Genomic DNA, 27,798 nt, shown 5'->3' with positions numbered 1-27,798 from the left:
TGGTGCCAACTTGGGCCAGTGAAGCAAGGTCCTCCACAACTAGACTGAAGAACAAAAACGACAGCAACTTGTCTGTTCCCCTTCCCCAATTCCCCAACACTGTTCCCATCCCCCAATTCCCCAATAAAAATCTTAAAAAAAAAAAGTTGTATCATTTGTTGTTCAAAAAATACAGATGAAGAAGTAAAAAGTCTAATACTACCACCATACTACCATTCTACCATCACCCAGAAACAGACCAGTTAACAGGCAATATTAAGTTTGAGGGGTTTTTATGCCTGAAAAAAGCATTTTAGTGGAATCATACTATACATTGTTTTGAAAATTTTCTTCAACGTATTTCTATAACTGCACAGCCCTGTATACGTGCCACAATTTATTACCCAATTCTCTATTTCTGGACACTGTGGTCTCTAACTTTGCATTATTATACATAATGTTGAGAGCACCCCTCTACCCAGCTTTTTCCATGTATCCATGACAATTTTCTTAGGATAATGCCCTATAAATGAAATTGCTGGATCAAAGAATGCTTAATTTTTAAGGCTTTACATAGTGCCAAATTCTGTTCCAGAAAATTTGTTCCAATTTACATTTCTATTATTCGTGTAAGATAGATTGAGGAGTCGTAGCAATTATTATGTATTACAATCTAAGTACAATTTTTGAGGGTTAGCTGCATAGGGGAAATACAATGTTTTCTTTTTCAAAACTCAGAATTGTTCCTCTCCACGGAAATCTTTAGTAAAAGGCGAAAGATTTATGCGATCTGAAGAGAAACCAGAGTATACAATGTTTTCTTTATTCAATTTACAATCCTGTCCTTACTGTTGCAGTGAAATAAAATTTTTTGTATGTTTCCTTTATAATTTTACATTTTAATTACTACAGCATCTGTATGGTAGCTTCATCTGAGTTATAACAGTAAGGAAGAGAGTTTGGATGAGAACAGCATCAACAGTTAACTTTAATATTAAAAAAAAAATTCAAAGATGAGGGACTATTTCCAATTCATTCTATGAGGCCAGCACCACCCTGATACCAAAGCCAGACAAAGACTACAAGTAAACTACAGACCAATATCCCTTATGAACACTGATACAAAAATCAACCAAATACTAGCAAACTGATCCCCCCGTTTATTAAAACAGATTACAAAGCATGACCAAGTGGGATGTATTCCTGGAATGCAAGGATGGTTCAGCATATAAAAATCAATGTAATACAGTCATGTGCCACTTAACAATGGGGATACGTTCTGAGAAATGCATCCTTATGCGATTTTGTCATCAGGTGGACATCACAGAGTATACTAGATGGTATAACCTACTACACACGTAGGCTATACGGTACAGCCTATTGCTCCTAGGCTACAAACCTTTACAATGTTTACTGCACTGAATCTGTAGGCAATAGTAACACAATGGAATGTATTTGTGTATCTAAACATATCTAAAGATAGGAAAGGTACAGTAAAATATGGTATAAAGGATAAAAAATGGGGCCAGCCAAGTGGTGCATTGGTTAGGAGTTGGCTTGAGACGCCAGCTCTGAGCAGCAAGGCCCCGGTTCAGATCCCACATGAGGGCCAGTGACTCTGCACCCTCTAGAGCTAAGATGGTGAACAACAGCTCAACCTGGAGCTGGGCTGCTGTGAGTCGCCAGCAACAGCGTAGGCTGCAGTGGGGCTGGCCAGCAGCGGGCATGAGCTTTCGTGAGCTGCCGTCCAATAGCCAGTGAGTGACTGCCTCACCCGGGAAGAGCGCAATGATAATACCAACATGGGCCAGTTGAAGCAACGTCCTCCACAACTAGACTGAAGAACAAAAGAACAGCAACTTGTCTGTTCCCCTTCCCCAATTCCCCAGCGCTGTTCCCCTCCCCCAACTCCCCAAGAAAATCTTTTTAAAAAAGATAAAAAATGGTACATCTGTATAGGGCACTTATCATGAATGGAGCTTCCAGACTGCAAATTGCTCTGGGTGGGTCAGTGAGTGAGTGGTGAATGTGTGAAGGTCAAGGACATTACTGAACACTACTGTAGACTTTATAAACACTGTACACTTAGGCTACAGTAAATCTATAAAATAATATTTTTCTTTCTTCAATAATACATTAACCTTAGCTTAAATACAATGGCATAAAACAGTGTATACAGTCAGCCCTCCACATCCATGGATTCCCAACTGCAGATAAAAAAAACAGAGAATATTTTGATGGTTGAAAGATGAGAAGGAGGTTGGAGGGATGGGTGAAAATGGGAAAAGGATTAAACTGTACAAGTTACCAGTTATAAAAACAGGGATGTAAAGTACAGCATAGGGAATACAGTAAATAATATTGTAATAACTATGTATGGTGTGTCAGATGGGTACTAGACTTACAGGGTGATCACTTCATAAGTTATATAAATGTCCAATCACTATGTTGTACACCTGAAACTAATATAATATTGTATGTCAAATGTAATTGAAAAATAAATCAATCAATAAACAACAACAAAAAGAAAACACTGTGTTTGATCTGAGGTTGGTTGAATCCTCAGATGCAAAACCCAAAAGTACACATGTAAGTGGACCAGTGCCATTCAAACCATGTTGTTCAAGGGTCAGCTGTACACTGTTGTGCTACCATCACCAGCATCCATTCACAGAACTCTTCTCATCTTGCAAAGCTGAAACTGAACCCATTAAACATTAACTCACTCCCTCCAGCCCCTGGCAACCACCATTCTACTTCTTGTCTTTATACGCAATATAGCTTTCATAATATTATTTTTTCTACTTAAAAAAGCAAAATAAACGCCGGCCGTGTGGCTCAGTTGGTTAAGAGCTCATTCAAGAGTGTGAGCTCTGAGCAACGGCATTTCGATGCCTGGCCGGAGCTGAGCTGCCGCTGAGCTGCCAACAGGTGGTAGGATGGCTCAGCTAAAAAAATAAATTAAAAAAAATAAAATAAATAAAAAAGCAAAACAAGAGTGTGGTAATGGCATCAGGGTAGACAAATAGATCAGTGGAACAGAATAAGGCCCAGAAATAGACCCACATACTTATGGCTAATTGATTTTCAACAAGGTGCAAAGGCAATTTCTTAATGCAGTGAGAAAGCAGTCTTTTCAACAAATGATGCTGAAACATTTAGATATTCACATTAAAAAAACCCTCTTCCACCTATCCTTTATACAATATACAAAAATTAACTCCAAATGGATCATAGATTTCAATGTAAAACCTAAAACAATAAAATTTCTAGAGGAAAACAAAGGAGAAACTCTTTGTGGTACTGGGTTAGGCAGATTTCTTAGATATAACATGAAAAACAAAATCCATTAAAAAAGCCAATAAATTGAACTTTAGCAAAAGTAAGAACTGTGTTCTTTGAAAGACACTGTTAAGAGAATAAAAGACAAGCCACAGACTAGGAGGGTAACCTTCGCAAAGGATATATTTTATTCTATTTTCTCTGACCCCATCGGGTCTGTGGTTATAGAAGGGATCAACTTAATAGACATTAACTATGGCTTGGCGGCTTGTGTGCCCATCTAGTAATGTAGGACTTTTCTTGCCTGTTAAAAGTCTCACCCAGTTTTTCCTGGAAGTCCTTGATAGTATCTCACATGAGTTCACCTACAGTTCTGTCCATAACATGTGACAGCCACGATGTTGTTCTACCTCAGTTCATCCTTGTTAGGATATGATCCCTATAAGCCTTTCCAAATGCCCACATCACCACAATGGAATCTGTGTCATGGCCAAGGGTGTTCCCTCCAGAGAGAGACACAAGTGAGCCAGAGGCAGAATGTGTATAACTTAGAAGTGATACAAATCACCAACCCCATATCTCCACCCTTTGCCATCTAAGCCTCAACATTTTTTTTTTAAAAAGAGGAATATATTTGATAAAGGATTTGTACACACACACACCCCTCTCAAAAGTTAATAAGGAAACAATCAGATCCTTTTTAATAAGCAAAAGATTTGAAAAGCTACTTCATCCAAAATATAAGAATGACAAATAAGCACATAAAAATATAGGCAACATAGTAAGTCATTTTTAGGGAAATGTAAATCAGAACCATAATGAGCTATCACTAATATTAGAATGGCTAAAATTAAAAAGACTGGCCACACCAAGTATTGACCAGGAGGTGGAAAACTAGAACTCTTATACATGGGCTGGTGAGGATGGAAAATGATACAACTAACTCTGAAAAACCTGTCATGTGACCCAGCCATCCCACCTAGGTATTTACTGGAGAGAGAGAGAAAGCATTTGTCCACACAAAGGCTTATACACCAAGGTCCACAGCAGCTTTACCTGGAAACAAGCCAAATGTCTATCAAGAGGTGAGTGAATAAACAAATCATGATATATCCATACAATGAATACACAATAAAAAGAATTACTAACATATACAACATGAACACATTTCAAAACAATTATATGGCATAAAGAAGCCAAACAAAAAACAAACTATGTAATTTTATTTATATAAAATTCTAAAAAATGCAATCTAACCTATAGAGACAGAAAGCAATCAATAGTTAAATGAGGGAATCTCTGTATTGCGTGACAAAAGAGTGATTTAAAAATGGGTGATGTTGAGAAGGGCAAGATTTTTGTTCAGAAGTGTGCCCAGCGCCATACTGTGGGAAAGGGAGGCAAACACAATACTGGGCTAAATCTCCATGGTCTGTTTGGGCAAAAGACAGGTCAGGCCCACGGATTTTCTTACATGGATCACAAGAACAAAGGCAGCACCTGGGAAGAGGAGACACTGATGGAGTATTTGGAGAATCCCAAGAAGTACATTCTGGAACAAAAATGACCTTCGTTGGCATTAAAAAGACTGCAGAAAGAGTGGACTTGATAGGGTATCTCAAAAGGGCTACTAAGGAGTAATAGCTGGCCACTGCCTTATGTATTGAAAATGTCTCATGACTTTTTAAATGTGTATCATATTTAAACTGATCTCATACACCAGAATTCAGGCCATGAATGGCTGATAGAACATCTCTTTTGGGCAGTCCTGATTTAAATAAGATTGGCTTGTGGTTAAATGAATATGATCAGCTTTTTTAATGTTCATGGTAATTCCAGGTCAGCAAGTGCTATCCTGGTTTCCCCTTCTAAAGATATGATTAAATGTGATTAATCATGTTCAAATTTTCACAGAGATAGTAAATGTCATCTCAAAATCTATAGGAGACTGATCTTATATTTAGAGTTATATAACTGGTTATATTAGCATGTTTAAATACTGAGGAAATCCCTTCACTGTCTCAGAACAACAAGACTTGCTTGTGTTTCAAGTTGTGTTCAGTAGTTTTTTAAAAGGCAAGGCCTGAAGGTAAGGTGGCAGTGTCCACTTTTATCTTTTTGGTCCTAACTATGCCAATTAAAAGTCCCAATATATATACACTGTTGCCTTTTACTTAATGAAAGCCATTTTAATATGCTTTATGTATAATATCAAATAAAGAATATTTATGGGCCGGGCAAGTGGCTCAGTTGGTGAAGAGTTAGCTTAAGAGTGCGAGCTCTGAGCAACAGGGCCACCAGTTCGATTCCCACATGGACCAGTGACGCTGCACCTGAGCTGAGCTGCCAACAGCTAGCAGGATGGCTCAGCTGGTGAGAGCTAACAACAAGACTGCCTGTTCAATGGTGGGCTATGCCCACCCGCAACTAAGACTGAACTCAGCACCTTGAGCTGAGCTGCCACTCAGATGGCTCAGTGGATAGAGCATGTACTCTTAACAACAAAGCTGCTGGTTCAACTCCCGCATGGGATGGTGGCTACGCCCACCCACAACTAAGATTGAAGAACAATTTGGCTGGTACCCCACCCCAATTCCCCAACACTGTTCCCCTTCCCCAATAATAATAATAAAAAGAATATTTAACACTTCTCACAATCTTATAGATGATTTATAATGTCAGGTGCTTTTAAAATTCAGCATGACAAGATATAGTAACAAACTTTGCTTGTGAATTCTTTATTAAGTCAGACTAAGTTATAATTCAGGATTGTTTTTCAAATGACTATTCAAAAACACAACTGTAAAAAAACACAACTGTAGAATTACTGTATACGTATGATTGGTAATGGCTTTTGACAACTCACTAGAAGGATTAAACTAGAGGAGAAAAGACCATCAGCACAAAATTGTAAACTATGTGATCATAAGGCTTCAGATGATTAAAAACAAAATCACAGATCAAAAAAAAAGTTAAGTAAGGATGGAAAAATGTGTAGGGGAGGAAGGTGACAAAAGGGGAAATACAAAGTGGGAGGAAGAAACTTTAGGGGAGATGAATACATTCATTTTCTTGATTACGATAATGATTTCATAGACGTACAGATGTTAAGCTTATCAAATTGTACATTTTAAATATGAGCAGTTTATTGTATGTCAACTATACCTCAAAAAAGCTGTTTTTAAAAGACAAATGTGCCACAAAATGCACAAAATCATAAAACAAATTTGAATAAATTTTACATTTCAATTATCAGATTTACAATTTTTACTGCAATAAAATGTAAAACGTATGTGCATAAGATAAACTGGAGAGAAGATAATTCCAAAGTATATGATCAACAAAGGATTCATGCTTAAAACACATACTTTCATAAAAACTGTTAAGAAAAAGACAACCCAATTGAAAAATAAGCAAAAAATTTAAAAAGGCAGTTCACAGGAGAGGAAATAGAAATAGCAATAAATATACACTAAAGAAATAAACAATTCCTCACAAGTAATCAGAGAAAAAACAAATTAAAACCATAATGAGATCCTATAGTCTACCTACCAGAATGGCTAAAATTAAACTGACTACATCGAGTACTGGCAAGAATGTAGGGTAATGGTAACTTTCGTACACTGATAACTGGCATAAACGGCTACAAATACTTTGGAGAATAACTTGGCAGTATTTATTGTAGTTGATGATAGGCCTATATACAAACCCAGCAATTCCACTGTAAGCATATATCCTAAAGAAATTCTTATACCCATGTATCAGGATATTGGGGAAAGATGTCCACCCCACCAGTTAATGTAAATGCCTCTAAACCCATCAATAAAAGAATGGATAAATGAACTGTGATATATTTACATAATAAAATACTACACACCAGTGAAAAATGCATCAAACTATATATACCAATACAGATAAACCTTAGAAACATTATGTTGATTTTTTTTTTTTTTTTTTTTTTTGAGCCATCTTGCCACCTTTTGGCAGCTCAGCGGCAGCTCAGTTTCGGCTGGGAATCAAACCAGCAACCCTGTTGCTCAGAGCTCGCACTCTTGAGCCAGTTCTTAACCAACTGAGCCACTCAGCTGACAGAAACATGTTGAATTTTGAAAGCTTCAGAAGAATACATACTAATACATCATTTAAGTAATGCTGGAAAACATAAAATAATACTACACATTGTATTAAAATGCACAAATACATTTTAAAAAGTAAAGAGATGTAGGGGAATGATAAATACCCTAATCAAGGTGGTGGTGGAGGTAGACAACATCTGTGAAAGGACACATAGGTAGCTTCAATCATTTTATTTCTCAGGTTGTGTTCATTTTAGTATACTCTTTACTACTTTATATGTTGGAGATATTTGATTTTTTTTTAAAGTAACATACCCTTCAAATTTCTGGGCAGAACTGATTTTCAATCTAGACTCCTATACCCAGCCAGAGTAACATAATCAAGAGTGAGGAGAGACCTTGGGAAGCTAATAAAAGGTATCCTCCCACCATCAAAACAAAAAAAATACGTGAGGGCCAGGAAACAGAATCTAACAAGGGAGAGAGGCAATTACTAATAGCTGATAATCAAATGAAAATTAATTTAAAAGGGTAACATAAGTACAAACTGTATAAAAACACAAGAAACAAAGTGAATGCCACACTAATTCTTCACTGAAATGCAACAAATAATACGTTAGTAATTGTCTTTCAAAACTTTTTCTATACATCACTGCAACTTTTTCTTTAAAAAACACATCTTGGATATCCTTTCATATCAATACACACAGCACTATTTTTGCCTGTAAATTTTATTTGAAAAAATATTGAAATACACAAAAATTCACAAATAAAATTCACACGTAATCCCATCACTTTAAAATTTTGTATGCAACAAAGAAGTGAAAGATCACACACACCTGTGGTTCCATCTAATTCCATTTCTGCTCCTCATCCCCAAATAACCTCTATAAACAAGTGAGCACAGGGCCAGCCGAGTGGTGCATTGGTTAGGAGTTGGCTTGGGACACCAGCTCGAAGCAACAGGGCCGGGTTTGGATCCCACATGAAGACCAGTGATGCTGCGCCCTCCACAGCCAAGATGGTGAACAACAGCTCAACCTGGAGCTGGGCTGCCCTGAGTTGCCGGTGATGGCGTAGGCTGCAGTGGGGCTGGCCGGCAGCTGGAGAGCACTTTCATGAGCTGCGGTCCAATGGCCGGCGAGTGACTGCCTCACCCGGGAACAGCGCAATGATAATACCATCATGGGCCAGTGAAGTGACGTTCTCCACAACTAGACTGAAGAACAAAAGGACAGCAACTTGTCTGTTCCCCTCCCCCAATTCCCCAATAAAATCTTAAAAAAAAAAAAAAAGTGAACACATATGCCTTATATACATAGACAAAAGCCTTCTGATTCTTTGCAATAATATCCTGGGCTCAAATGTTTTGCGGCTGTGTGATGTCAAAGGGTACTTATTTTTTGGCATTTCCAAACCTAAAATATTTTATAAAGCCCTCATCCAGTCCAAAATAGATTCCTGGCATTCCTGCTCTTCCTTGAATTAGTAGCGTTTTCCCTGTTTTAAAAAAGATTTTATTGGGGAATTGTAGGAGGGGAACAGTGCTAGGGAATCGGGGAAGGGGAACAGAGAGGTTGCTGTCCTATTGTTCTTCAGTCTAGTTGTGGAGGACGTCACTTCACTGGCCCATGTTGGTATTGTGATCATTGCGTTCTTCCTGGGTGAGGCAGATCGGTCGCCGGCCATTGAACGGCCATTCACGAAAGCTCATGCCTGCTGCCGGCCTGCCCCACTGTAGCCTACACGGTCATTGGCGACTCACAGCAGCCCAGCTCCAGGTTGAGCTGTTGTTGACCATCTTAGCTGTAGAGGACGCAGAGTCACTGGCCCTCATGTGGGATCTGAACCAGGGACCTGCTGCTCAGAGCTGGCACTCCCAAGCCAACTCCTAACCAACACATCACTTGGCCAGCCTAGGTCTTCCCTTCTTAATCACACACACTTGCTTCAAATTTTGAATTTGGCAACCAACGCCAATTAAGCTGATTATAGAAAAGTGGCATGGAAAATCATGTCTTTATAATCTGTACCAGGTGGCAAAGAGCAATAATGTTGCTTATTCAAAATCATTTATATTAGACTTCAAAATTATTATGCAATAGTCAGGCATTGGGAATTGTTTTACTTAATGTTCCTGTTACCTAAAAAACTAGTTGAGAGGTAGATAAATAAACGTGATCATCAAACTATGACTCTGACTATAGTATCATAAGCAAATGTAATGTGAAAAATTGTTTAATGTTTTTCTTCTCTACTAGACAATAAACTCACACAGGGCAAGAACCACATCTATTTTTTCATCACTGTAGACCAGAACCCAGCATACTGAGTAGCACATAGCAGATATTCTGTAATTACTTGCTTTTGATGCTTTGCACTATTATTAAAGGATTTTCTAATTTTAAATTTGATTAAGACAGTTTTACAGATACACATTATTAATTAGAGTGAAATATACCTGTTATAGTATTAAAGCCAATTCAGCAAAGTAGATATGATTCCAAATTCTCACTGCTTCATTCAAACCCTAAAAAGGTGGAGAGCAGCATCTTGGCCAAACAGCACTTGTGTAAATTTTAAAAAGAAAATGCTCAGATCGTACTTTTTAGAAGGGTGCTCACATCAAATCACAATGATACACTAGTCCTGAATTTTGTTTGGTGGTAAATAAATACGACAAAGTTCAGAACTTTAATGAAATTATAACCTATTCTGATGCTCAGCTAACATCCTAGACTGAGAGGGACTTTCCCCTTTAAAACTTTTAAGCTGGGAAGGGAATGGGCTAGAAAACCCCTAACATTCTTCCCCCAAACGTAAGATTCTATGATTTTATGAAAATATGGCCACTTTTCCCCCAGAGACTCAAATCCAATGTGTTATAAATTCAAATCACTTTTGATAAATACATATTTCAACAAAATAAAATACATAATTTAAATCCTAAACAATAAACCTAAACTAAGTTAAAACCAATAGCCAAATGAATAAAAAATATTTTATATAGAAAGATCTGATGGGTTTTTTTAACTTTTTTTTTTTTAAAGATTTTATTGGGGAATTGGGGGAATGGAACAGTGTTGGGGAATTGGGGAAGGGGACCAGCCAAGTTGTTGTTCTTCAGTCTTCGTTGTGAAGGGCGCCAGTCATTATCTGGCTTCCCATCGGCAGCTCGTGGCCTCTAAGCTCAAGGTGCTGTGTTCAATCTTAGTTGCGGGTGGGCGTAGCCACCATCCAATACGGGAGTCGAACCCAGTAGCCTTGTTAAGAGCGCACGCCCTATCCATTGAGCCATCCAGGCAGCAGCTCAGCTCAAGGTGCTGAGTTCGGTCTTAGTTGCGGGCAAGCGTAGCCCACCATCGAACAGGCAATCTTGTTGTTACACCAGCTGAGCCATCCTGTCACCTGTTGGCAGCTCAGCGACAGCTCAGCTCAGGCGCAGCGTCACTGGCCCATATGGGAATCGAACCGGCGGCCCTGTTGCTCAGAGCTTGTGCTTTTAAGCCAACTCTTAACCAACTGAGCCACTCGGCCGGCCGATCTGTTGGTTTTAACAGGTCAAATCCATTATATCCACTATAAACCCAAAGAACATTCACATTGCTTCAATGCAATAGAAATTAACTGCAAATTACATTTCCAGTATACAAAGCTCATCCATCGTAGGCTCTCTGAATCTGACACTATGCTAGTAAATGCTCTGTGAACATCTAGGAAACATCTTTTTTTATTTTAATGGGCTGTACACATTGACAGAAAAATGGAGAAAAGGTGCTCTACATGAAAACTTCTTTAAAACAATATTCAGGATAGACAGGAAATAAAGAAACTGACACTGTGTGCCTATCTGCTATCAAAAGCTATGCTACGGGTAGTGTTATACTGTCTCATTGGGTCCTCACAACCACCTACGGGGTAGCTCTTTAATATCTAATACACATGAAAAAATATGCAATTGCTGTTAAAATACAAATTAATAACAGTGTGATAGCAATTTTTTACTATCAAATTGGCAAATATTAAAAAGTTTAATAACACCAGAGTTGGCAAGAATATAGTGAAACAGGGACTCCCAAACACTATTGGTGTAACTACATATTCAACTTTTTATAGGTCAGCATCCATCAATATTTAAAATAAACATGGTCTTTAATCCAGTAAATTTCATTTCAGATATTTATGTTGGCAATATAAATAACCAATACTTAATGTTTTAAGGATGTTCACTGCAACATTATTTGTGATAACAACAAAAAAGAACAAAAATGGTTTAAGTATGGTAAATGCTCAACATGTACTTATAAATTGTCTTCAATACATTAAATTAAAAAGTAAATTGCAGAAGAGTGTGTATTCGAGCTGTTAAGAATACACAAGAGGGGGCCAGCCGAGTGGCTCAGTTAGTTAAGAGCTTGCTCAAGAGTGCGAGCTCTGAGCAACAGCGTCGCCGGTTCGATTCCCGGCCCGAGCTGAGCTGCCAACAGATGGCAGGATGGGCTCAGCTAAAAGAAAGAAAGAAAAAAAAATGAGATCACAAATAAAAAATATGCCTTGTTCATACAACCATATAGCAAAAAAATGCAATTCCCCAGCTGGGCCATTCATTCTATTATATCTGGTAATAATTCTGATAAGTGCCCATATTAATAAAGTATTATTGTGCTGGCTAATGTGACAGTTTATTTTCTTGATTAAAAATACTCTGAACTCAACTGTCAGCACAGTAAGCTACGAGAACTCCCAAAAAAGGTACTAAAAAAAAAAAACACATTAGAGAAATCAGACATCACACAAAAGTGATGAAAAATAGACAAACACATTATTAGTTCCCAAGCTAGCTATGTTGCAGAAATATTGGTAAACCTGAATAAACTTGAAATCAACATATGTCTGAAATATAATTCATTCTCAACTTCCAAAATTATACATTGAAATATTTTTTCATATGGGACAATAACTTAAAATCTGCAAAAACTTTAGAGGAAATATTTTCATAGAAAACTCATATTTTAGGCTGAAACTAGGGAATCAAAACTCAGTGGTGTGCAGAAACATAAAGCAATCAACTCTTAATAATGTTTTGCTCTACTATAATGAAAGAAAAGCATGTGACTTTGGGGCTGGTATAGGGTTTAGAACATGGTTAAATGTTAAATGTTTTGAACCTGCTAAATTTGGCAAATGCTGCACACTTAATGTCTCTCTAGGACAGCGGTTCTCAACCGGTGGATCGCGAACCCTTTGGGGGTCAAACGACCCTTTCACAGGGGTCGCCGAGTACTCGTATATGGGCGTATCTGCATGTGGGCCTGGAGAGACAGATAGAGGAGCGGTGTCTCGGTTCCTAAGACCATCGAAAATATGTTTTCCATGGTCTTAGGTCGGCGACCCCTGTGAAAGGTTGAGAACCGCTGCTCTAGGAGATTCGCAATACATCTTAACATATAAAAGACACATTAAAGAACATAGTCAATGTTACAACTATGTACAGTGCCAGGTGGGTACTAGACTAATAGAGGGGATCACTGCATAAATTATATAAATGTCTAACTATCCTACTGTACACCTGAAACTAATATAAAATAATATCAAATATCAACTGTTTAAAAAAAAGGGATCCTTTAGATTCATGTTTTAAAAGAGCTAATTTTAAACAAGTAATACAGAGGAAAAATAAAACCATTTATCCTACCTTATATGAATACAGAACCCTTATTTCAAGGACGGACACACACACGAACAAAAAGGTTTAGAAAATGATGATACAGGAAAAACAGACGGGCTCTGGAGTCTAAAGACTTTGCCACAGCTTACTATCATGTGACCCTGGGGAAGTTACTTAATTTCCCTAGGCCTCAATTTTCAATCTGTAAAATGAAAACATCACCTACCCAAGCTTGGGTAGGTGCTCAATAATTTCAGCTGGCCCCTCTAATTTTTCTAAAATGCTTTGTAATTGGCTTTATGTCCACAATGAAAGTTTTAGAAATCTATTTTTTATACCATTTTGCTCAATCCCTTATCTATGTTCAGATTTTCCAATATGGTGTCAATCATATCCAAAATAAATGCTTCAATCTGGCTATGCAAACCTTGTGGAAAAAGTCAGTACTTTAAGTATTTATGGAATATAAGCTACCACAAGAAGTTCTTAGAAAACATAAAATAAAAATGAGGTTCTACTGTTAGGTAATCAAGATACAAAGAACAATAAGATCTGATCCCTGCTGGGAAGCAGCATAAACTGGTTGACAAAAAAGTCCCTGTTTCTTGATAAAGACAGGTAAGACTTGCCTGTTACCCTCAACTAGTCAGGAATTTAAGGAAGGGAGGAGATAAAAGATCAATAAATACTGAGTAACCATTAAGTGCTAGGGATTATTCTAGGCACTGGGTAAACAAAACAGTCAACAGACTCATGATGCTTACATTCCAGTTGAGAAGACAAACTTATCAGATAGTATAAAGTAGTGAAGAAGTATAAAGTAGTGTTAAGGAGTTAGAAGACAACAGAGACATGCTATTTTAGATAAGATAGTGCAGAAGGCCTCTGGGAGAGGTGACAGGTATCTAGAACTGAATGAAAACAAAGCACATATTAGTTTACCAATGCCTTTGCAGTCTTGAAATAAGTGGTGCTTTCTATTCAGATTTTTTTATTAACATTGTTCAGAAAAACATGATCCACAGGTAGACACATAAATCCCTAGGGGTCACAGTTTACAGCAAGAGACCAGGTGGTACCACAGTAAATTACAGCACCCAAGTTCCCACTGCTTCACTGGTCACATTTATATGTTTTGGTTATATGCACTGCAAAACTAGCTTTTGCTATTATAACTACCTGTCATCTAGTTTCTATTTAGACATCTTTCAAGAGAAGGCAGTACAAGGAGAAACGCTAATACATTAAAAATCTTTTAAAATAAATCGAAGAGGTAAACCTCAAGAATCTTCATGGCACCAACCTCAAGAAAGACTGATCCTCCTCACCTCAACACTTCCAAACTGTTGTCCTATTAGACTCCTAACTCTTTCTCAATACTATAATGCCTCTCATTTTCTCCCTCCATCAACTCTACATATTTCATTCCACACATGCAAATAAGTACATTATTATATGAATGTAATAAATTGATTTTTAACATACAAGATTTTATATTAGGTGTTCCTTTTGAAGTACTCATCTCTTGAGTACATCATTAAGTCCCTATAATATAATTCATTCAACAAATTAGTTTTGTGTCCCCGGCACTGTATTAATTGCTAGATACCAAGTATACAAAAACAAACAAACAAAAAAACTAAACAAGACCCACATTCTTGTTGGCTTACTAGTCAATACATGAGACAAACATGAAAACAAATATTCAGGCACCATGCTTATGTATGAGATGCTATTGGAGTATACTAAGTGAAAAATTCACATCATTCTGCCTGCTGAAATTAAAAAAAAAAATGGTTCTGAAAGACTGTTAATATTTGAGCCAGGTCTTAAAAGCATAAATAGGCAGATGGGGAAGGGAGACCCTAGGGTTAATCAGGCCAACTGAGACACTGGTGAAAGTAGACAAAAAAATAAAAAATTTAAAAAATGAGGTTGGAAAGGTGGGAGCAGGGGAGGGAAAGGTCTAGATTCTAAAAGTTTTTGTATACTAGGCTAATGAGTCTGAATTTTACCTTGCCTTTGGGGCAAGAAACCATTAAAGAATTTTAAGGAATAAAGTGACTAACATTATATTTACAATTTAGAACGGACACCAAACTGGATTGTAGATAAGGCCAGTGAGAAGGCAAGGGAAAATTAGTTAAGAGGTTGCTACAATAGGATATTATGAAGCCTGAACTGAGACAGTGACAAGAAAAACAAGAGTTAAAACCATAGGTATGTACAAAGTATCCCAAAAGAACACAAACAACTATGAGGAAATCTATTTAGTGAAATCAGAGAAAATTCACAGAGGAAGTGACATTTGCACTGGGCCCTGAAGAAGGAAAATTCACCATGCAGAAAATGAGAGAAAAGGGTAGAACAGCACAATGAAAGGGAAAGACATAAGAATGCTTGATGACCTGAGATCTGGTTAAAGTAGCAATTCTAATTCTATCTATCCCTTTGGAGATCAGTCAGTTGGTAAATAATCGTACTTACTGAAAGCCTAACGTGTCTTGGATTTTGAAGAATCAAATAAAAATTAAGATCCTCTTTCCCAAAATAATGCACTTGGAAATTCACAGGCAAAATTTTACTCACAGAAGTAACAGAGAACACACTTTGGTTCATGGACTCCCAAGTACCCCTGAATAAGAAAAGAGTAGGATTGGGATGATGGGACTGTCTAGATAAGAGCTGAAAAGTAAGCTGCCAGCAAATTTGTGAAGGCTTTTTATTCCAAAGCTAAGAAATCTGGAAAATTCAGACAATTGCAAGAGCATTGTTTTTTACAGAGATTGTCTTATTTAGTCCACACAACAATGTATTTACACAGAGAACAATAAGTACTACTATTATTCCATTTGCAAATGAGAAAACTAAGGTTTAAAAAAAAACACCCAAGGTCAGACAGATAGTATAAATGGTGAAACCAGTATGCCTGATTTAGACCCTATGTATTCAATCTCTAATCTAGAAAAACTGAAATACGTATATGCGGTGCTTCTTATTTTAATGATTAAAAATTTACAAAGTCACTGTTAATCTAGAACCTAAAAGTGTCTCAGAAACAAGGTTTACTCATGAAACTACTTTGCCTGGAAGTCTCAAAAAGTACAATCATTTACCCAGTAACTTCAAGTTTGTTAGTGAAGGCTACTTTAAAGGTCTTCAAAATTTGTGTTACAAATGGAACCAACTGGTTCCATAAAACTTTAAGAATCTTAGTTCCCAAAATACAGCAAAAACTTGAAAGGATATCATCAATTTTTCAGCAAAACAAAGGAAGGCTGTTTTTTGGAGTTAATCTTATCCACACTGTCTGACAGACTGTTTTCGAAAAAGAAACTGAAGGAAAGAAGTAAAAAACAAAACGAAACAAAAAAACCACATCCCACAGTCACTGAATACAAATTTTCACTGAATACAACTTGATCATTTTCTTAGTAACTATTACTTCTGAAGTTTTGTTTTTATTATCTTCACAAACTTCTGAAAATTGAACACCTGCCCAAAATGAGACAAGCTTCTCTATCCTTTAATGTTAGTTTATTTCTTGATTTCAAAGATAAAGCCATTTCTTTTAAGTGCTGTAAGAGATGGAGCAAATATGGTCCCAGTCTGTTGCAGGAGGGATCTACCTGGCACAATCTAAGTCTCTAGGATAACATTTGTAAACTAAACACCTGATGAAAATACACTTGTGGCAATTAAGCATCCCAGAGAGCACAAGTCAGGCCTTTATAATATTGTAATGTAATGCTACTACCAATGTTTATACATTATGTGCTCCAAGAGGGCAGGTTCCCATCACCAGTACTTAGTGCAATGTCAGGCACACACACAATCAGTGTTTAAAAGGATGCTTTTCAAATGTGAAACCAAGATTTATGAAACCAAATTTGAATGGTGACATTTTTCCTGCCTCGTCATAAAATTAAAAATTTTTTTTTCTGTATCTGGTGAGCAAGAACACCCTAAGTTGACTTTACCTGGGCTACTGGAAAAAATGTGACAAAAATACTGTGATAAATATTGTAAAGAGTTGTATATAAACTTTCTATTCTACTGTTTGTATAAAGCATTAAAAGGAGATAAAGATTAGAAAACAAAATATAATTTCACAGTCATAGTTTGCCCAAGGTTATTAGCTAACAAGTGGTAGAGTCACAATTAAGATCCAACTAACTCCCAATCTTACATGCTTCCTACTACAACATACCATTACAGGAACATCTTATTTCATTTATTAGTCAAAAAAAATGTTTGGGGGTAAATTTTAGGCCAAAAAAAATCACAGAAAAGACAAATTACAAAAGCACTTTCTTTTTAAAAATCTTCTGTGCCCCAACATCTCTACGTGACCAAGACTCAAGACACTAAAACATTCATTTAAAACAATCAGAGCTGCAAGCACTAGGCATTAAGAAGGAATATATATAAGATATCCTTCGACAAGTTTCAATTTGGTTATATTCATTCTTGCTATCTTTCTAGGAAAACAACTCAATCTTAGAAGTCTTAGCCCAAATCCACAATTATCCTGCCTTCCTCCTCACTACTCCTTGTCCAATTAGCTCTCCTTTCTCCCAAAGCATTGTGTTCCTTCTCATCTCCACCTGTGGCACTGGAATGCTACACACTCACACAAACACACACACAGGGAGCCAATATTCACATGGCTCATTTTCATCTTTTCAGCTACAGGGCCTTCCCTGATCACCGTATCTAAAGTGGCTTCTCCCAGTTACTTCTTTCTAAGCACATATTGCAATCTATAGTTAATCTTTTTATTTTTACTATTGTTCCTATTAGGATGTCCCATGAGGGCTCTTCCTTCACCACTATCTCTACACCTCCTTTCCCATCATTACCAAAACTACGTTGGAAATTCTGGTTTTTCTACCACCTCCTCCCAACTGTAAATTCATCAAGGGTAAGTGTTGTCTTATTCATGTTTCCTCAGCATTTCTGTTAAGTGCCTGGCACCATCCTATCGAGTCAATAAAAGTTTGTAGAATAGATGCATGTAGTAAATACAAATGATCATTACTAGTGAAGAAGCAAAGAACAATTACACCTTGACACTTCATGGTGCAGGAAAATGCTGCAGGATGTAGACATAAAAACTGGAGTGATACAATGTATAGAAAAGATTAGCAAGGACAAAATTCCACAGATGAGGGCTTCTGGCTCAGTAAAGGGAGAAAAAGCAATCAAGCAAGTGCTCCGGACCAACAAAGCAAACTGTCCCCCAAAATTATAAGTTTGGAACAACACAATCTATTCAACACAGTCACTACTTATTAAAAGTCCAAGTGCCAACATTTTATGATTATTTCGCATTCTCTAAGGTATACCAGGTGAGGAGCAGGGAGCGGCTCTGAAGTCTGATATAACAGAAGTAGAAACAGTAATGGTATGTATCTTTAAATTTATAAAGGACTCGGAAACATTGAGAAAAATCTCGGAGCGATCATGGAGACTAAACTAAACATACCAACAAATACGTAATCGCAGGTTAGAACCCACTATGGCACAGAAATGGTCACACGACTGCCAAGAGACCTCACTCCACATCTTTCTCGACTCTCTTCTACTCAGAGATCCTGAGAATCACCACAAGGCTCACCAGCCTCATTCCTTGTAGCACAATCCTCGAGGGAATATGGAAGGGTCGAAAGAACGGCTTAAATGTCAAAAAAAAAAAAAAAGAGCAAAACCCAAACAACCAACCAGCTCCGCAATCCCTAACCAGAAAGCCCTAGACGCCTTTCAAAGACAACTGTCATACCTTTCAAGGACCTAGTAGACGCTGACTCTAAACATAAGTCTCTGGCCCCAACACATTACCTCCGAATTATTCGGGGGGTGGGGGGGGGGGACAGGTTTTCCATTTTGGAAATCTGCACGCTACTCAAAAAAGGATCTCCTGGCAGGAACTAGCAATCATTCCCTCACCGGGCAATGGCGCTCCAACCACCCGGCCGGGGACACAGGCAACGGCGACAGGGCACAGCCCTTTCAGGGAGCCTCCGGGGCCCTCCGAGCTCTCAGTCTGGCCCAGCGCAACCCGCCCAGGCGGTGGCTAAAGTCGGGCAGCGGAGGAGGGGGGCCAGTGGTTGAGCTTCCGAGCTGGGCCTCCCCGGCCCGGGGGCGCGGCGAGACCCTGAGGTAGTCTTTCAGTCTCGCCCCGGCTGCGGCAACGGATCCAGGGCCTTTTCCCCTGGCCTCCCCGCCCCGCCGCCCTCAGCCAGCCAGTCAGCCCCTCACCTGGCAGAAGCTCCGGCAGTAGCTCAAAGATGAGACCTCCGACACCTCCTGCTCCCTCAGCTCTGTCTCCAGCTGCCATAGACACGGTCGCAGTCCCGGGGCTCCTGGCGCCGGAGATGTGGGGCGCTGACCTCGAGCCATGGACTCGGTCTCTGTTCCGTCTCCGGCTCCGGCCCCAGCCGGAGCCTCAGCCCCAGCCCCAGCCCCGGCAGCAGTGGCGGCGTCTCCCTTTCCGTCCGCCATCTTCCCACGGCCCAGCAGCGCGTAGGCAACCAAGCCACGTGACTCAACCGTGGCCCCGCCCCCGTTCGACCGCGCGTGGTGACGCACTCCCTGGCGACGCTGGCGCCCGCCGGATTCCGTCACTTACACTCAGAATGCCCTTCCTCTCCCGGCCTTCCCAACAGCCGCTTTGGCAACAGACTGGCAAAACTGGCCAGAGAGGCTCCTGCCCACCTGGGTCCTTCTGATGATCCTTTATCGTAATGGGGTCACGGAGCCGGGCATACCTAATAACTGCCACTATTCAGACTTGAGGGAACTTCTCCACGTCTCTTGTTCTGTGGCCTAAAACTGAAAGACACCAGAATTGAAAGCAGGAACTTAAGCATATTTATGTACTCATATTCACAACAGTATTATTAGTAAAAGCCAAAAAGTGGAAATAATCAAGTGTCCATTGATGAATGGATAAACGAAATGTGGTCTATATACAATATATACAATGGGATATTATTTAGGCTTAAAAAGGAAGGAAATTCCCTTTTTGTCCAACATCTTAGCGAGGCTGCAGTGGTAACAGCTGCTCCCTGAACTTCGCTATGCCGCCCAAGGATGACAAGAAGAAGATGCTGGAAAGCCGGACAAGAAAGAAAGACCCAGTGAACAAATCTGGAGGCAGTGACCCAAAGGCAAAGTTTGTGACAAGCTCAATAACATAGTCTTGTTTGACAAAACGACATATGACAAACTCTGTAAGGAAGTTCCCAACGATAAACTTATAACCCCAGCTGTTGTCTCTGAGACACTGAAGATGCGTGGTTCCTTGGCCAAGGCAGCCCTTCAGGAGCTCCTTAGTAAAGGACTTACTAAATTAGTTTCAAAGCACAGAGCTCAAGTAATTTACACCAGAAACACCAAGGGTGGGGGATACCCCAGCTGCTGGTGAAGATGCATGAACAACAGGTCCCACCAACTGTACATTTTGAAAAATAAAACTTTATTAAATCAAAACAAAGGAAGGAAATTCTGACACATGCTGCACTATAGATAAACATTGAAGGTATTATGCTGAATGAAATACATCACAAAGAGACAAATACTGTATGATCCCACCTATGTGAGATATCTATAGTGGTCAAAATCATAGAGACAGGAAGTAAAATAGTGGCTGCAAGGGGCTGGAGAGGGGGAAAATAGGGAGTTAGCATTTAATAGGTACCGAGTTTCAACTTGGGAAGATAAAATAAGTTCTGGAGGAGGATGGTAGTGATGGTTGCACAATAATGAGAATGCACTTAATGCCACTGAACTATAAACTTAAAAATGGTTAAAACGGCAAATTTTACCACAATATAAAAAAAACTAAAAGGCAATTGCGTCCTAATGCCTTTAAAGTTTTGTGTTGTGCCACTTAAGAGAAACGAACTGCTTTGAAGTGCCAAGAGAATGTGAACAGCAGAAGCACTTAGGTTAGAAAAAGCACAAATTAATTTCTCATGCTCTTCCTCTCAGATAGTACGAATGATATATATTCTTGCATAATCAAATATTGTTTCCCAGTAGTAGTGAATGTTCCTTTTTTTAAGTTGCCTCTCTTCATGTTCCAATTTATGGTTCTGAAACAACATTTCCGATGGTGGCTGAATAAAATTTTGCAATATTAAATAATTCCTATGACCCATAAATTTTGTATGCTAATATATATGTCAAGATGTAACAGCGAGACTGATCCTTTACATTATCAATAGATGAACAATGAATGCTAGCATTAGGAATAATTTTATTTGTATAAAAATATTTAATAATACTTAATTTACTTTTTAAAATTAAAATTATATTTTCAGCATTATTTATATAATTTTGATTTAAAATTTTGATATTTTTGTATGTTCTAGTTTGCATCTTAATTACAATAATTTGAATGTTTTAAGATGAAAATAACTTTTCTGAAAACACATGATAAACAATTTTTGACATTTTACAATTTAACTTTCTATCAAAATATATTTGTTTTGTACACTTTGAATAAATTACATTTTATTTTAAATCCTTTTTAGCTCATAATTACCATAGACACAAGATATGTGAAAATTTTTATTTAAAAAATGTAAGTAATGATTTTGCTAAGGCAAGAAAAATTAATTGTATGAAATAACTATGTAAGCATTTATCCATTATGTATTTTATAATGTATCTAAACATCCCTGGCCCATCAATAGAACACCCAGACAAGTATAATAGTTAAATTCAGTCATATTTGATATTTCGCCAATACTCAGTCATAAAAATTACAGCTTTATAATGTGTCTTTTCAATTTTATTGTTGTAAAGATTTATCAAGGTAGAAGGATAGAACATATTTTATCTAACACTGTGTTATTAGCTTGATTATAACTTCTAAATAGTTAAGATATATGGGCCTCCATTTGTGTTCTTTCTCCCGACCCTACAAATAATAAGACAGAATCTGCTAATTAATATTACCACTGCCGTAAAATCCAGACTTAGCCTCTTAACAATGTCCTTTGGATATCTACTGGCATCTCACACAAAACATGTCCAAAACAGCTCCTCTCCCAGTAAGTGACACACTATTCATCCAGTTGCTCAAGCCAAAGACTTTGAAGTCATGCTCAACTCCATTCTTTCTCTCATACTCCATATCTAATCCAAGCTCTTCTTAAATCTGACCCTTTCTCACTTCCTCCAACTCGACCTCCTAGATGCCTTCATTAACACCTCCCATCTTAAGTTTAAAAATAATAATGTTTTTAGTGGACTAGCTATTTCTATACTTGCCCCCCTGCAGTCAATTTTCCACACTATAGCCACATTAATCCTTTTAAAACATAATTCAGGTCTCATCACTCCTCTGCTCAGAACATTCCAGTGACTTTCCATCATCCTTACCAGAGCCCACTAGGTCCCACCTGTGTTGGCCCATGCTGCCTCTCCATACTCACTTCCCACCACTTCGTCACTTATTGGGCTTCAGCAATATTGTCCTTACCGTTCTTAAGCAAAAGAAACAAGCCCCATGACTTTTGCACCTCCTCTTCCCTCTCTGGAGAACCCTTCCTTTTTTTCCAGTCATTCAGGTCAAGCATCACCTCAGAGAGACATTCCCTCATGACCCTATCTAAAATAGCCTTCTCTATCCCCTTGCTCTCCGTTCATTTTTTTCACATTAATTGGCTTTACATGATCACTATTTGGTGTGTCTCCCCTTGCTAGAAGGTAAGTTCTTTTTTTATATTGAGATATAATTGATATATAACAGAAGGTAGGTTCTTTGAAAGTAGGGTAACTTGTTTTAATCAATGCTGTATCCCTAGCGTCTCGTATAGTAGCTCCTGGCATATTGTGGGTACTCAACATTTGTTAGGAAGGAAAGGAGGCAGGGAGGGAGAAAGAAACTTTAAAATCTTATGGTATTTAAAAGGGGCTGGATGAGACCACTTGGGGAAAGTCTAAGTCAAGGATCACAAACTTATATTCATAGGTTCCTTAGGCAGGGAACCTAAATGAATGAAGCAGGCTGGATATCACTATTTTGGAAATAGTGAACTGATTCAGGAAGGACCCAGGCAGCAGGTACTCAGCTCCAGCAAATTGGTGCTATGTGAGAAAGCAGATCCCATTTTTTCTAGATCTTCTCCAAGAGAAATTGGAAATCCCAGTTTTTAAACACAATTTCCCATTTTTGAAACTGCAGGCCATATAATGCCCACCTGTGAGTTTGATTTGGTTGATGAGCCAACAGTTTGTGACCTCAAACAGGAAAAAAAAGAAAAGGGCCCAGGATCACTCCAAAACTGACACATCAGAGAAAGGATCCATCCACAAAGAATGTTGAGAAGGAGCCATCAAAGACATGGAAGGACATGAGAAGAGTGTGATATTCCTGAAGGCAAAGGAAGAAAGTGGGAGGGAGAGAGCAGTCAACTGTGTAGACTGCTACCAAGAGTTTGGGTAAGATAAGGAAAGAAAAAGGATCGCCTGGTGTGACATCATGGGTTTGTTGATAACCTTAACTTGTGAAGTTTCTGTGGCTCTCTGGTATGCAAGCCTGACTGGAGAGGGGTGAAGAATTAACTCGGGGATAGGGTAGTTAAAAAAAAAAAAAGGAGGGAAGGAGAGGAAGTTAACCCTTTTGAGAAGTTTTTCTGTGAAAGAAGACCATAAAAATGGGGCTGTGCTATAAGGGGACATGAGGTTTCGAAAGGAATTCTTAAAGACAAGGAAATTTTAGAGTATGGTTGTATGCACAGGAAAACAGAGAAAAATTATGATACAGAGAAGAGGGGAAGGGGGGACTGCAAGGAAAAAGTCCTTGAGAAGATAAGAGGAAATGGCATCCAGAGTACAGGAAAAGGTTTTGTCTAGGATAGAAACTAGAGACACTTTTTTTTTTTTTTAACAGGAGGGAAGCTAGAGAATATGGGTGTAGATGCAGGCAGGTGTGTAGATTTGGTGGTAATTGGAGATTCGGATGTTACTGCCTGGGTTTGTTTGTTTGTTTTTTTCTCCGTGAAGTCATTAGCTGACAGTGAAGTGGGAGAGGAGAGGCAATATTAGACATTTGAGGAGAAAAACCTTTGTTACAGTTGTTTCAGGGAGAGATAGGAAAGAAAACTTACTAGATACATGCAGGAAGATTGTAGGGCAGTGTTGAGTGGAATTTATTCGTTTGTTTAACACATATTCATTGACAGTCTACTATGTTTCAGGTATTGGCCTAGCTAGGGATGGAAACATGTCATGAATAAAAGAAGTCCCTGGGTTTTGTATTTCTTTTTTCCCTAGAAGTTACAATACAGTTAATTTATTTGCAACTTTCTTTAGTCATATTCCAGTACTAAGGATACTCCCAGTTCCCCTTGACTGAACCTGGGAATATCTCAATACACCATCAATAACACATTTACAAGTGATGACTCAGGATAGTTTTATTTTGAAGATTCATCTATTGAGATTCAAAAAGCATCGTGGAGGGCCGGCCGAGTGGCATGATGGTTAAGAACTGGCTTGGGACGCCAGAGGGCCCCGGTTCGGATCCCACATATGAGGGCCAGTGACACTGCCCTCTACAGCTAAAATGCTGAACAACAGCTCAACCTGGAGCTGGGCTGCTGTGAGTCACCAGCGACGGCATAGGCTGCAGCCCCTGTGGCAGTGGGTTGCCATGAGCTACCGTATGTAGCCAGCAGCCAGCGTGAGCGGCCAGGAGCCAGTGAGCGGCTGTCCAGAAGCCGGCAACTGATGTGCCTCACCCGGGAAGAGCGCAATGATGGTGCCAACTTGGGCCAGTGAAGCAACGTCCTCCACAACTAGACTGAAGAACAAAACGACAGCAACTTGTCTGTTCCCCTTCCCCCAATTCCCCAGCACTGTTCCCATCCCCCCAATTCCCCAATAAAAAATCTTTAAAAAACAAAACAAAAACAAAAAGCATCGTGGATGTCTACTATGGTTGTGGCATTTCACCTGAATATAGGTAAAACGCAGAGAGTTCTGGTGTCAAGTTTGCTAGGATCGAATCCCAGTTCCACTGCTTATTATTAGTGCCTTTAGATCATTTAATTTCCTTGAACCTCAAGTTCCTCATCTTAAAATGGACATAATAATAACATGTATCACACAGGAATGTTGTGTCTTCTAATGAAATATATGGGAAGAGTCCAGAAAAGGCTGGACACATACTAAGCACTCCAAAAATGGTTACTATTGCTTCTATGAGGTTAAGTTTCAGAGAATTAACTTTAGCTTCCCTTACTGTAGACCCACACACATACTGACTTTGGAAACAACCTATTCTCGTGACTGTCCTGTGAGTGACAAAGTGATCTGAGGACAGACCCATATTGTGTATCATTAAAGGAGCTGTTTAGGCTAGAATTTCTGATTTGCAAGTTCAAGAACTTGGTTCTATCATTTCACCTACCTAGTGATTAAATCACAAGAGCCCAATTTACTAATTTACCCTAAGAAATATAATGGCATCCTTATAGAAAAGTTGGTTTGGGAAACAAAATTAGCATCAGAAGGTTGCTTAGGGAGGGTAGAATTGGTGTAAAGGGAATTAGAAGATCTTAAATCAACCCCCGATCCAACATGCAGGTTTCTCTCATAATTATTTTCTATTCTCTTTCTTTCACCTCCTAGAAATCTAATCAGGTTAGATTCCAAATCCTATTAATTTGTCCTCAGGAAATTATCTTCCATCCATCTTCTCTCTGACCCATTTCCACTTATTCATGCCCAGGGAATGAGAACATATAGATAACACAGTATAATGGCCTCTAAAAGTCTGAGGAGACTGTGAAGGGTGAGAGTAGCGGCCAGGTGAGGGAGCAATGTTCGTACTCCAGAACCTCCTTTTGACTGATTAGCCCCCATAACTGTCACCACGCCCTCTCAGGCCCTCTCCCTTGGACCCCAGGAGCATTGTTTCTTGAGCAGCTTTCTGGGAGAGAGGCTTTGTTGCTGTGTCTTAATGGATACCCAGCAGGTATCCCTGCTTCTAGGTCATCCCACTCACTCCCTGAGATTTATCTTCCTAAATTTATCTCCATTACTTAAAAATGTTCAGCCCCTTTTTGCTTCAAATAGAATAAAAATCCACAACTAGACTGAAGAAAAAAAGGATAGCAACTCAACTTGTCTGTTCCCCTTCCCCCAATTCCCCAATAAAAATCTTTAAAAAAAAAAAAAGGATAAAAATCTTCAGGCTGGCTTCTAAGTCCAACCACTTATCACTTGCTATTCCTAAGAGCACAGAGGTCCTTGCTAGCTCCCCAAACATGTCACCACCACCTTCCACCATCCCTCATTATACACAGCTTTCCTGCCTTTGTGTCCTTGCTCAATTTGTCAGCTCTTCCTGGAACTCCCTGGCATTTGTACTAAGTGGAATTAAGAGATCATATCATCCAGTCCTGGCAGAGGGGCCCCCAGCTATGTTAGCCTTCCTTCAGTCCTTCGAATGCTAATCTTTTTCTTACGTCAGGGTCTTTTTTCTTGCTGTTCTCTGTCTGGAACATACTCACCTGCCCAGCTCCTTCTCCATCTTCAGGGTTCTTCTCCTGAAGAGCAAGTAGGTTCCTTGCTTTTCTCCTTTTAGCAAACTGTCTTCCTTCATAGCATTTACCACATTCTGTAACCATTCATTTAAGTGTCTGTTTATTTAACCCTCCCTCCCCTCCACACACACACTAGATTGTAAACCTGCAGACAGTGTTTATGTCTGCTTGTTTCCCGCTCCATTTCAGTGCCTATCACAGTGCCAGGCCACAGGAAGCATGAATATTTGCTGAATGTACGAGTGATTGAATGGGTTATAATGCATGGAACTCACTGGCTATCATCAGCAAAGTCTCTTTTTTGCTTTAATTTAGATCTAACTCTTCCCAAAGATCACTTCTCCCAAAGGCTGTCTTCTCTCTTTTGTTCACTTCATAGATGGGTGCCTGGCAGAGGAGGTGCGCCGTATGTATTTAATTACTATGGTATTCACTTGCTACGTCCTTTTCCCTTTAATCTAATGAATGGTCAAGAAGATAGCCCAAAAGAGTGAAAAGCAGTCATTGTTCAGACAGACTTAGATTGAATTTGCTGCTGACTAGCTGGTGATTTTGACCAAGTTTTTTTTTAACTTCTCTGAGCCTTAAGCTTCTTCCTTATAGGAAGGAGTATGTGTAACAGAAGGGGGCAGAGGTGCGATGGTAGGTTGACCTAAGGAGTTAAGCTACACTGCCCCCTAGAGGATTTTTGTTTCTGGGTAGTGGATTCTGAATCCCCTGAATGTTTGAGGATCTTTGTGGAAACAGCCTTCCAAGAGTTGGCACAGCATAGACAGGGGAGCCAGCTCTGGCATGAACAGATGAAAAGTTCAGCAGTCTAAAAGAGAGCAGCACAGACTTCGACAAAGGTCAGCCATTCTGAGCAGGAGAATGACAGTGGTAGTCCAGTTACTTCTGAGAATTAGGGAAGGGACCTCATTGAAAACCTGGATTTACTGCTACTTAAGCATGTGGTGGGCTGATCAGAGCTTGGAGATTTGGGATATTGCTAAATGTCTGATACATTTGTGTTAACCATCCTGAGGTGAGGTCAGGGGTATTTCTAAGCCACATATAAAATGAAGATAATAATAAATACCCACCCTTTAGGGCTGTTTGTGAGCATCAAATGAGAAAATGCGTTCATGTAAAGTGCGAACATGGTGCCTGGTACAAATAGATGCTCAGTAAATCGCAACTGCTATTATTGTTCTTGAAAATAAAACAACCTGGGCCGGCCGAGTGGCAC

At 39.0% G+C, this 27,798-nt stretch overlaps 1 protein-coding gene and 2 pseudogenes across 1 annotated transcript in view; 2 read left to right on the top strand and 1 right to left on the bottom strand.

The window, feature by feature from the left end:
* Nucleotides 1-19,534, bottom strand: part of RLF (RLF zinc finger) — a 73,427-nt gene extending 53,893 nt beyond the window's left edge. The window contains exon 1 of the mRNA XM_019643857.1: nucleotides 19,267-19,534. Within this exon, the coding sequence (XP_019499402.1) occupies nucleotides 19,267-19,509 (243 nt within the window). The 5' untranslated portion in view covers nucleotides 19,510-19,534. The remainder of the gene's footprint in view (nucleotides 1-19,266) is intronic.
* LOC109383420 (cytochrome c pseudogene) lies at nucleotides 4,592-4,902 on the top strand (annotated as a pseudogene).
* A 538-nt stretch (nucleotides 19,535-20,072) lies between the features above and the next one.
* LOC109383421 (40S ribosomal protein S25 pseudogene) lies at nucleotides 20,073-20,444 on the top strand (annotated as a pseudogene).
* The last annotated feature ends 7,354 nt before the right edge of the window (nucleotides 20,445-27,798 follow it).

The sequence above is a fragment of the Hipposideros armiger genome, unplaced genomic scaffold (assembly GCF_001890085.2).
Source record: "Hipposideros armiger isolate ML-2016 unplaced genomic scaffold, ASM189008v1 scaffold_82, whole genome shotgun sequence".
NCBI classification, from domain to species: Eukaryota; Metazoa; Chordata; class Mammalia; order Chiroptera; family Hipposideridae; genus Hipposideros; species Hipposideros armiger.
Note: the sequence above shows the minus strand (reverse complement) of the source record. Positions and strands in the feature narration are given on the sequence as shown.